Raw genomic sequence first — 12,869 nt, forward strand, 5'->3', positions numbered from 1 at the left:
CCACTGCCCTCCAAGGGTATCAGCCAGTCTTTGCCTGAGGCTCTCTCCTCTAGTTTTACTTGGTACTTCCATGACAACTTATGTCGAGTTCAGGCACTAATTTTCTGGCTCAGACTACCCCAATCCATGTTTTTGTATGGATTATGACCAAATTCTGAATCCTGGCATCTAGCTCAACGTCATCCAGCAAAACTTGAGTAACCTAAAAGTCTAATTCTGTAGGATTTGTTCACATACATTCCCAACATGGCACATGGTCTCTCCAAATTATATAAATGACATGGGTTAAAATATTTAAACTTAGCCCTACTATTAAGTAGTAAGGAACGAAAAACAAATTAGAAATTTATATATATTTTATACATTCCTAAATAAATAAGAATTTACTTAGGAGTTTACTATGCATACTAGCTGCTTTATATATTCTTTCATTTCGTATTTACAACTTACCTGCCATATGAGGTACCATTATCTCCACTTTACATGGAAAGAAATCACGACTCAGCACAATTAGGTGGCTTCTCAAGGTCCTCAGATAGTAGGTGCAGAGGCGTGGCTTTAACCCAGGTTTTGTCTGACTCCAAAGTCCAGTATTTTCTACTACATAATGCTGCTTCCCTAGAGTGGGTTTAAATGGGTAAGAAGAGTTGATAAATGTTGAATCCTTCAACTTTGTAAAAGTGAATTTGAGTAACATTTTAGCTCCATTTTCAGGAGTGGTCCAATAAGGAAGAACTTGGTTATTAATGCTACAGACATAACAGGCCCCCCAAGGGTAACTTAAAGAATTTAAGTTTAATAATTACCTAACAACACATATACACACCCAGTATTTGAAATGATTTAAAAAATGAGAGCTTAGCTTGAAAAGATGACTAATATTTAACCTTTATAAGTGATTAAAAATGAACTTTCTAAAATATTAGTAAATCTCATTTTTAGCTATGTTTTGAATTGTTGGTACCGGTGAAGTAACATTTTTCTTCTTTGAATCTTTTCTTGTAAAATTATAGTTTTCTCTTTTTCTAGAACAGCAGGAAGTTCCTTCCAGTTCTTAATAAAGATAAAGGGCACGTCCGTGGACTTGAGTAACTGCAGAGGAGCAATATGGTAACCAGATGCATTTCCACAGCTGGCAGCTGGCATTACACCTTCTACCACAGGAACTGAGCCATGGGAGCAGGCCTCGTATATCCTATAACATCCTGTGCTTACTCCCACTGGGCACAATGTGGGATCACTCTGTAGCAAAGCATGTTGATAATTCTTAAGGCTTTCATTTGTTTCCTGAGGCTGCCACCTAGAAGATAAAAAACAACAACAACTGTAGTTTTCACTTTACTAAGCATATCTTTTGTGTAAGAAAAGATTTTGTCTTCTAATGTTAGTTAAGGAAATGGCTAACACGTCATAGAACAACAGGTAGAAGAGGTGTAAAATCTTGTAAATAGATTTCTTGAAAATATTTAAGAATTTGAAAAGTTTACAGCTACACATTTTTTACATCTAGTGACCTCCATAAAATTTCTTCATGACTGTTAATTCAGAAAATATTCTCTAAGTGCCAGGTCTTCTTTCTCTACTTCAGCCCCCAAATTCCTGCCCTTATGGAGCTCATATTCTAGTTCTAGTGGTAGAGATGGGTAGTAAGCAAGTCCAGTCAGTAAACTATTTAGGAGTTAAGTGCTGTGAGTAAAAATAAAGCAGAGAAGTAGGAGGGAGTTTCTGAGTGGACAGTGTTGTAACTGTAAATGGGTAATCAGGGAATGTCCCATGCAAGGACTTCTGAGCAAGGAGATGGAGGGAGGGGGGGAGAACAGAGTGTACAACATGCACAGAGGCCAGGGGACAGTGTGTGCCTGGCATGTTCATGGAACAGCAAGGAAGCTAGGGTAGTTGAAGCAGAGTAACTGTGAGGGAGAGATGCAGACAGTGAAGTCATAGCATCCCATCATGCAGGATTTCGATCAGGTGATGGACCTGATCTGTTTTATCAGAATTAATCTGGCTGCTGTGTTGAGAACAGACTGTACAGGGGCAAGACTAGGAGTGGAGGGAACAGTAGCAAGACACTCTCTCCTGACCACTCCTGTTTTCTCAGTGAAGTAAGCAGTAATGTCACAAGGAAAGAGTGGTTGGAAAGAGAGAAGAAAGCAGAAAACAGTCTTCCAGGAGAGGGGAGAGTACAGTGACAAGGGAGGTGTGACTTCTGGGCACCTGCTGTAATAATCTGACACCAGCAGTTTAGCTGGGATTTATGATCCATTGTTGTCACTGCCCTTTCATGGTCCTTCACTCACCTCACCTTTACTTTCTTCTTTACCCCACTTAAATTTCATAATCAATCATGACTGCAAGTACATTCCACTTCCCAGTGAGATCAATGGGCACCTTCCTCTAAGCTGTCTGGCTGCATGACTGCAGGTACGGAGAAGTATAAATGAGCTGGATTTAACCAGTTAGGGTTTGCTAGACTAGGCAATTAAGGAGTCAGATTATTACAGGGAATGAGCTGAAACATCAGGAAATGGTGTTACAGAGAGCTCTGCTGGCACTTGAGGTCATGGAGAAGATGCAGTATGAGTAATGATAAGGTCTAGGCAATGACCATGATAGTGAATGGCCAAGGTCAAGTGAAGACTCAGATCACAGCCAGAGGCAAGGGAACTGCCAGACCAGGGCCATGGAAGGACCACGTACGTAGAGTTGGGAATCACCAAGAATTAGGCTGGAGACGTTGGAGAGAGTGCAAGTATATTAGGAAATCAACTCTTCCAAGGACAAAGGGGATAAAAGCAAGGGTCAGTAAAAAACTTGAAAGAAGAAGAGTAATGGGTGGTTTTATCTGATCATGTAAGATTCAAAATGGGAGGTTTTAGGGAGGAAAAAAGGCAAATGGTCTGGAAGCAGCACTGAGAAGCAAGGACACCTACCCCACCTCCAAGTGCAAAGGTATGAGAGAGTTACAGGAATAATTCTATCCCCATTACATGAACTTTGCCATTTACACTGCCTCGCTCACTCTGTTCCGGGCACCTGGATGACTCTATATTCAAACACACACAAGGCTCACCCCTGCACTTATTTCAGGCTGGTGCCCAAATATGACCTTCATACTAGAGCTTTCCTTCACGGATCTACCACGGCAAATGCACAACTTCCAGTACCTTCCTCTCTCTATATCCCTCCTCTGCTCCATACTGTTTTACATGGCATTTACCATCTTCTGAAACACAATATATGTTACTGCTTTGTCCCCTCCAGCAAACATTTAAGTTTCAAGAGGGCATGGACTTCTGACTGTTTTGTTCACTGCTGTATCCCTCATGGCTAAAATAATTTCTGGCATATAGCAGTTGTTTGGTAAATATTTGTCAATTGAATAGATACTATAAGATTACACTAACAATAGAGTTGTGAGTTGTGCTTTCCAAAGGAGTTTCTGCTACAATTAATACAGTTTTAGATCTAGAAGGACATTTTGTAGGCATTACTTCTCTGATGATTGCTTTATATACACGAAACTCTGTTTATTTAAGAACAAACTAAATGATTCCAAACTTTCTTCTTTCACTCGTGAGCACTTGCTTCACGATTATTTTGTTAAAGATGGAAGAAACTTAACCCTATTAAGTCCATCCATCCCCCGACCCATCCAACCATCTATCCCCCACCAAGGCCTACTTATGCAAGGTCTTATGCTAGATCTGGGCAAAGAATATAATTCGTGGCCCCTGTCTTCTGGGGCGTCAGGTTCCTGAAGGTGTGAGGAATACTTCGTGCTAGTCTTGGAATACTCAACTGGTCTGCTGACCATCTCAGGGAGGAACCTAAGACCCGACTGGCATTCAAAACGTCCTGTTTATCAAGTCTAAATAACGAACATTACTGAGGAAGACTGAGCACCTGATATTTGCATAGGAGAGTTGCTATTGTTTCTCTTCAAGATGGACTACAGCTATAGGAGATTCTTCCTATTAAAGTTTATACAATCCAGTTTCTTTAATTACCAGTATATCTTCGGAGGAAAGGCAGGTAGTAATGGTGTTAACAATGTCTCTTTGGAAACCTGTACTGCCTCACAAGCGACTCTCAGACTGCAGAAGAAAATGGATGGATCAAGTAAACACAGAACTTACTGTTCTCTTGCTGAAACCCAACAAAGCTTATCATTCCCATCTTGTTTCAAAATGTTCATTAGTGCTTGTCTGGAGGAATTTTCATAAACGGTTCCTAAGAAATTGCATAAGTAAGGCCTTTCATTATGCAACATTGACCAACTTGCTTCCACCACTGGAAAATTCCTGTATCTATAAAAATAGGTACATATGAGTTAACAATATACACAATAGGATTGGCAAATTCCCATAACCCAACATCTGAGGAGCATGACCATATGGAGAGATTTAAAATATGATTTCTAAACCCCAAATTGTAATTTTCCATGTTTAATTTGGAAAAGTCCCTGACTCTACAGACTTAAAAAAGAATCTCACATTGACATCTTTATAAAATTTCTACAGAGATTATGCACCCAAAGTGCTTTGTTTCTTACATTCTTCAACTTCTATTACATGCTGCTAGGTATAAGGCACACTGAATTCAACCTTCAAAGTATAAATAGCCTTCTCTATTCATAACGATCATGATTTAATGAATGTTTTAGTTAGGTGATGCAAAGATTACAGAATACATATTGCAATGAAAAAGAGCTCTAATTCCAAAGGCTTTTCAAGCAGATTTATAAATAGAGCCTGTATGCCACACAGGAGAGGCTGGCTGCAATTGGCCCATTCTAATGGGCATTTGGAAATAACAGAGATCACACTGTGTGCCTGAGATACAAACTTCACATGGGAGGAAAGCTTTATATAACAGTCTCTCTCAGTCTTGGCGTTACTGCCATTTTGGGCCAGACATTTCTTGTTGTGGAGGCTGTCCTCTACACTGGAGGGTATTCAGCAACAGCCCTGGCCCTTACCTACCAGATACCAGTATTACGTCCTCCTCCCATATGTAACAACCAAAAATACCCCCAGACATTGCCAAATATCTCCCAGGGGTGCAGTATTGCCTCTGGTTGAGAACCAATGATCTACAATAAAGATACTGGCCTAGTCGAACAGTACCAGAATTACAAGGAGTTTTCATTCGATCAGGATGAACAGGTTATATACTGCTACTGGGAAAAGTAATTATGTTGTTTCAAAACATTTTACAGTATCAGTTCTACTCAAGGAAGAGATTCCTCAGAGTGTCTTAAGTCTGGCTATACTCAATATAAAACCTTTTGTTTGGCCCTATCCTCAACCTACTTGAATATTATAGTGGCAGGCCAGGGAATATGTCTTATTAAAGCGCTTCTGTGGTGGTATTTGTGTAGCCAATTTAGCAGCAGTCTAACATCATATCTGGTAACCATTGACAGAATAATAAATAATAAATACTGCATTCAAAAAGCATTTAGTGAGGTTTCTCACAATTCATCCATTTAACACCTATTTATTGAGTACCTACTCAGTGCAAGCACTGTTTTAGGCTTTGCAGATAAAACTGTGAACAAAAGAAACACAAATCCCCGTCCTCTGGAAGTTTATGTACTAGTGGCAACTCATTTAAAACCCTCTATTAATAGGAAGATAAAAAATAAGCATTCCACTTTGTAGACTTTATAGACATATTGAGAAGCCTTTGCCATTATTTAATTAACCTCTTATTATAGAAGAGATTTGTGCAAATTCAACCAGTCTTAGTGGCAGATGTGAGCATATTATAATCCTATCAAATCCAAGGGTACTCTATGCTCCTGATTTAATATGCCTTTAAAGTATGGTTCTTCTGTTTTTACTGTAAATTACAGAGATTAAATTTAAAGAAGGTCTATCTGCCTGGCACACACTGTTACACATCACTTCGGAGTACTCCTGATAAACTTGAAAATTCATACTATACCTTGGAGTTCTAAAACACAAAAACGTAACTCATCTGCCCTTGTCATAAAAGGCTAAAAAACACTAAAAACTTTATTATTGTTACTGAAGCATGAGACTAAACCACATTTTTTCCCTCAGAAAATATTGTACCTAGCCTCCCAGATGATCCCAGAAGAATTACATTTATTACACATTAAAAACACAACCTTCCTGATTTAGACATTTAGGTAATGTGTAATAATATTTTGCACTTACGTTGCTAGTCCTAAAGGCCACTGAAAAACATCCACATCATTAATCCAAGGGCTCTCATATATTATGAAGAGCAGCTCCACAAAGCCTCCATTTCTTTTGAGGAATCAGTTTATCCATTCATTATTACAATGTTCATTTCCAAGCAAAACAACAGCAAGATGCTGAAGTTTTTGTTTGCACTAAATTTTGTGCATAAAGTAACCACTGGGTGGCATACAAGATCTTAGTTTTTTCTCTTCCATTTAAAACAAGTACCACATTGTTCACATCAATGGAGAAGTACACTGGGACTACAGCAGGACCAGTGACAAAACTGTAAAAAAAAAAACCCAACAAAACAAAAACAAAAGTGTTTGTTACCAGAGAAATTTTAAATTTTTTTATATAAAATCTACAATAAGATTTACTCTATATTCTTCCTGGAAACAATTTCTGTAATACAAGTTTTTAAAACAACTTTGGATTATGGGGCATGGCTGTAGATTAATGAGAAATTTTGGTTGTAGGCAGATCAACTTGTATATGATAATTAAAACTGTGGTACGTTACTTTTTTTTTTCAAAACAAGTGCTGGCTAGAATTTGAATTGTTAAGCAAAGAAACACAGTTGAATAGTGTGCAAATCTGTGTAGTACCTACTGGAGAGGTTAAGGTCAGTAGTTTCTACCCCTTTTATGGTGTGAGCTATTATGCTCTTTGAATAAGTGTCTCAATCCATGGATGCGAAAGGGTTGATGAATTGAGAAATGGAGAATGGCATTATAAATATTCATGAAGTTTAAGTCTCAAAAATATGTTAAAGAAGCCACATACAATAGAATGAAACTGGATTATTAACTCTATACATAAAAGTAAACTTGAAATGGGTTACAGACCAAAATATAAAAGATCAAACCATGAAACTCTTAGATGAAAACACAGGCAAAAAATCTCTTGAACATAAGCAAGAGCAACTTTTCTTTTCTTTTTTTTTTTTTTTTGAGAGGGCATCTCTCATATTTATTGATCAAATGGTTGTTAACAACAATAAAATCCTGTATAGGGGGGCAAATGCTCAATGTACAATCATTAATCCATCTCAAGCCTAGTTCTCGTCAGTCTCCAATCTTCTGAAGCATAACGAACAAGTTCTTACATGGTGAACGAATTCTTACATAGTGAATAAGTTCTTACATGGTGAACAGTACAAGGGCATTCATCACAGAAACTTTCGGTTTTGATCACGCATTATGAACTATAAACAATCAGGTCAACTATGAATATTCATTTGATTTTTATATTTGATTTATATGTGGATCCCACATTTCTCCCTTTATAATTATTATTATTATTATTATTATTTTTAATAAACTGCTGAAGTGGTAGGTAGATGCAAGATACAGGTAGAAAACATAGTTTAGTGTTGTAAGAAGGCAATTGTAGATGATCAGGTGTGTGCCTGTAGACTATGTGCTAATCCGAGCTAGACAAGGGCAATAAAACATCCACGGATGCAGAAGCTTTCTCTCAACACTGGGGGGGTGAGGATCTAAGCTTCACCACTGTTCCCCAATTTCTCACTTGATGGTCCCCCTGTGACTGTGCCTGTCTTAGGTTGTTCCTCCCTTGAGGAATCTTACCCATCTCTGGCTAACCAGTCATCTTCCGGGTCCATACAGGGAAATGTAAAGTTGGTAAGTGAGAGAGAAGCCATATTGTTTGAAAAGGTTAGCTTTTTACTTCTTTGCAGATTTATGCCCTGTGGCTTCTATGCCCAGCACTTGTCTCGAGGTATCTTTACGACCTGGAGGAATTATGATACCTGGTAAATTCGATATGAGGTACGAATTCTATTTAAGGGTTGTAATTAGGAAGGAAGAAGAAAAGCTATAGAGGTAGCATATTGAAGAAAACATGGGAGGATTGATTATTTCTTTGACATATCTTCTTGTAGAGTAACTTAAGTATGTATAGGTTTTAAACTACTAACTAACTTGGGCACACATATTAACATAATAGGAATACGGTGACATAAACAAAGCAAATCTATAATTACCAGCCATCTCCAGTGAAGCCAAGAAAACCATTTAGGCACCCTAGGCATTTGTGAAAATTAGTCTATGATATGATGGATATTGTCCAACTGTATTTGAACAGTCTGAGAGAAATCAGACAAATTAAAGCAACCCATTTCTGGGATCTGTTCACATCCCATATGTTCTTTTAACCGTAGATAGTCTATAGTCGTAAGATTTTGGAGCACTACAACTTGCACCCCTCCCAACTCCTGATTGACTTCCAACAGTACAGATCCTGTCAAATTCGTTGTCTCACTGTATGCACATGCCAGCCTAGACATCTCCCTCCTCATTCCAATGGTAAGTCCAGGAAACGGTGGGGTGGATGCAGCTACAATCGCAGCATCGCCCGGATCCCTGTGGAGGTTTTTTGATGATCATCCCGCGGCACGAGTCCTCCAGAGAGTGCTGATGCCGGAAGCTCCTCCTCATATCGTATCTTAGTTCATTTTCTGGGTATCCAAGCTAGGCCTTGATCTTCTGCATAGGAACAAACAGACCCTTTGCCCACACTTTGACATGCCCTCTATACCACTGTGTAGAACTCATTGGAGGTCAGCACACAGGAACTGCTTTTTTTTTTTTTATTATTAAGAGAAAGGAATATTATCAGAAAAGAGTACCTCCATAGCTGATCATCTGACACCCTTTAAGTGATCAACATTAAGGATATTTAAAGCATGCGTTAATCTTTGATTTACCAATTGTTTTATGCTATCGAGGAGTAATCCCCCTTTTCTTTCTTTCTTTCTTTTTTTTTAATCTTTAATCTACACTTACATGAAGAATACTATGCTTACTATGTCTCCCCTATATCAGGTCCCCCCTAAAAACCACATTACAGTCACTGTCCATCAGCATAGCAAAATGTAGAATCACTACTTGTCCTCTCTGTGTTGTACAGCCCCCCTCCCCTTTCTCCCTCCCCCCCATGCATGCTAATCTTAATACCCCCATTCTTCTTCCCCCACCCCCTTATCCCCCCCTGCCCACCCATCCTCCCCAGTTCCTTTCCCTTTGGTACCTGTTAGTCCATTTTTGGGTTCTGTAATTCCGCTGCTGTTTTGTTCCTTCAGTTTTTCCTTTGTTCTTATACTCCTCAGATGAGTGAAATCATTTGGTATTTCTCTTTCTCCGCTTGGCTTATTTCACTGAGCATAATACTCTCCAGCTCCATCCATGTTGCTGCAATTGGTAGGATATTTCCTCTTCTTATGGCTGAGTAGTATTCCATTGTGTATATGTACCCATCTTCTTTATCCATTCATCTACTGATGGACATTTAGGATGCTTCCAATTCTTGGCTATTGTAAATAGTGCTGCGATAAACATAGGGGTGCATCTGTCTTTCTCAAACTTGATTGCTGCATTCTTAGGGTAAATTCCTAGGAGTGGAATTCCTGGGTCAAATGGGAGGTCTGTTTTGAGCATTTGATGAACCTCCATACTGCTTTCCACAATGGTTGAACTAATTTACATTCCCACCAGCAGTGTAGGAGGGTTCCCCTTTCTCCACAGTCTCGCCAACATTTGTTGTTGTTTGTCTTTTGGATGGCAGCTATCCTTACTGGTGTGAGGTGATACCTCATTGTAGTTTTAATTTGCATTTCTCTGATAATTAGCGATGTGGAGCATCTTTTCATGTGTCTCTTGGCCATCTGTATTTCTTTTTTAGAGAACTGTCTGTTCAGTTCCTCTGCCCATTTTTTAATTGGGTTATTTGTTTTTTGTTTGTTGAGGCATGTGAGCTCTTTATATATTCTGGACGTCTAGCTTTTATTGGATCTGTCATTTTCAAATATATTCTCCCATACTGTAGGGTTCCTTTTTGTTCTATTGATGGTGTCTTTCGCTGTACAGAAACTTTTCAGCTTAATGTAGTCCCACTTTCTCATTTTTGCTGTTGTTTTCCTTGCCCGGGGAGATATGTTCAAGAAGAGGTCACTCATGTTTATGTCTAAGAGGTTTTTGCCTATGTTTTTTTCCAAGAGTTTAATGGTTTCATGACTTACATTCAGGTCTTTGATCCATTTTGAGTTTACCTTTGTATATGGGGTTAGACAAAGGTCCAGTTTCATTCTCCTACATGTAGCTGTCCAGTTTTGCCAGCATTATCTGTTGAAGAGACTGTCATTTTGCCATTGTATGTCCATGGCTCCTTTATCAAATATTAATTGACCATATATGTTTGGGTTAATTTCAGGAGTCTCTAATCTGTTCCACTGGTCTGTGGCTCTGTTCTTGTGCCAGTACCAAATTGTCTTGATTACTTTGGCTTTGTAGTTGGGGAGTGAGATCCCCCCTACTTTATTCTTCTTTCTCAGGATTGCTTTGGCTATTCGGGGTCTTTGGTGTTTCCATATGAATTTTTGAATTATTTGTTCCAATTCATTGAAGAATGTTGCTGGTAATTTGAGAGGGATTGCATCAAATCTGTATATTGCTTTAGGCAGGATGGCCATTTTGACGATATTAAATCTTCCTAGCCATGAGCAGGGGATAAGTTTCCATTTGTTAGTGTCCCCTTTAATTTCTTTTAAGAGTGACTTGTAGTTTTCAGAGTATAAGTCTTTCACTTCTTTGGTTAGGTTTATTCCTAGGTATTTAATTCTTTTTGATGCAATTGTGAATGGAATTGTTTTCCTGATTTCTCTTTCTATTCTCTGTGTGTATTTCTAACACACAGAAATCTGTGTGTTAATTTTGTATCCTGCACCTTTGCTGTATTCTGATATCAGTTCTAGTAGTTTTGGAGTGGAGTCTTTAGGGTTTTTTTATGTACAGTATCATATCATCTGCAAATAGTGACAGTTTAACTTCTTCTTTACCAATCTGGATTCCTTGTATTTCTTTGTTTTGTCTGATTGCTGTGGCTAGGACCTCCAGTACTATGTTAAATAACAGTGGGGAGAGTGGGCATCCCTGTCTGGTTCTGATCTCAGAGGAAATGCTTTCAGCTTTTCACTGTTCAGTATAATGCTGGCTGTGGGTTTATCATATATGGCCTTTATTATGTTGAGGTACTTGCCCTCTATTCCCATTTTGCTGAAAGTTTTTATCATGAATGGATGTTGAATTTTGTTGAATGCTTTTTCAGCATCTATGGAGATATTCATGTGGTTTTTGTCTTTCTTTTTGTTGATGTGGTGGATGATGTTGATGGATTTTCGAATGTTGTACCATGCTTGCATCCCTGGGCTGAAACTCACTTGGTCATGGTGTATGATCCTTTTGATATACTGTTGAATTCTGTTTGTTAATATTTTATTGAGTATTTTTGCATCTACATTCATCAGGGATATTGGTCTGTAATTTTCTTTCTTGGTGGGGTCTTTGCCTGGTTTTGGTATTAGGGTGATGTTGGCTTCATAGAATGAGTTTGGGAGTATTCCCTCCTCTTCTATTTTTTGGAACACTTTAAGGAGAATGGGTATTATGTCTTCTCTGTGTGTGTGATAAAATTCTGAGGTAAATCCATCCGGCCCCGGGGTTTTGTTCTTGGGTAGTTTTTTGATTACCGTTTCAATTTCTTTGCTCGTAATTGGTTTGTTTAACTTTTGTGTGTCTTCTTTGGTCAGTCTTGGGAGGTTGTATTTTTCTAGGAAGTTGTCCATTTCTTCTAGGTTTTCCAGCTTGTTGGCATATAGGTTTTCATAGTAGTCTTTAATAATTCTTTGTATTTCTGTGGGGTCTGTCGTGATTGTTCCATTCTCATTTCTTTTTATGTTGATTTGTGTTGATTCTCTTTTTCTCTTAATAAGTTTGGCTAGAGGCTTATCTATTTTGTTTATTTTCTCAAAGAATCAGCTCTTGGTTTTGTTGATTTTTGCTATTGTTTTATTCTTCTCAATTTTGTTTATTTCTTCTCTGATCTTTATTATGTCCCTCCTTCTGCTGACTTTAGGCCTCATTTGTTCTTCTTTTTCCAGTTTCGATAGTTGTGATGTTAGACTATTCATTTGGGATTGTTCTTCCTTCTTCAGGTGTGCCTGGATCGCTATATACTTTCCTCTTAAGACTGCTTTCACTGCATCCCACAGAAGTTGGGGCTTTGTGTTGTTGTTGTCATTTGTTTCTATATATTCCTTGATCTCTATTTCGATTTGTTCATTGGTCCATTGATTATTTAGAAGCATGTTGTTAAGCCTCCATGTGTTTGTGAGTCTTTTTGTTTTCTTTGTAGAATTTATTTCTAGTTTTATACCTTTGTGGTCTGAAAAATTGGTTGGTAGAATTTCAATATTTTGGAATTTACTGAAGCTAGCAAGAGCAACTTTTTTCTGGGTATGTCTCCCCAGGCAAGAGAAACAAAAATAAAAATAAACAAGAGGACTATATCAAACTAAAAAGCTTCTGTACAGCAAAGAACACCATCAGTAGAACAAAAAGGTAACCTACAGTATGGGAGAATATATTCATAAATGACTTATTGATAAGGGGTTAACATCCAAAATATATAAGGAACTCATATGCCTCAACACCCAAAACACAAATAACCCAATCAAAGAATGGTTGGATGACCTGAACAGACACTTCTCCAAAGAGGAAATACAAATGGCCAACAGGCACATGAAAAGATGCTCCACATTGCTAATTATCAGGGAAATGCAAATAAAAACAAAAA

At 38.2% G+C, this 12,869-nt stretch overlaps 1 protein-coding gene and 1 pseudogene across 1 annotated transcript; both read right to left on the reverse strand.

Moving 5' to 3' along the window:
• Positions 1–12,869, reverse strand: part of LOC108400952 (centrosomal protein of 290 kDa-like) — a 332,902-nt pseudogene that overhangs the window by 190,855 nt on the left and 129,178 nt on the right.
• LOC118970352 (ribitol-5-phosphate xylosyltransferase 1-like) lies at positions 943–4,648 on the reverse strand. The gene is made up of 2 exons (XM_037007282.2): positions 4,140–4,648; positions 943–1,300 (listed from the first exon to the last, which is right to left on the reverse strand). The coding sequence occupies exons 1-2, from the start codon at positions 4,271–4,273 to the stop codon at positions 943–945; spliced, it is 492 nt and encodes a 163-aa protein (XP_036863177.1). The 5' UTR covers positions 4,274–4,648.

Source organism: Manis javanica, chromosome 10, assembly GCF_040802235.1.
Source record: "Manis javanica isolate MJ-LG chromosome 10, MJ_LKY, whole genome shotgun sequence".
Classification (NCBI taxonomy): Eukaryota; Metazoa; Chordata; class Mammalia; order Pholidota; family Manidae; genus Manis; species Manis javanica.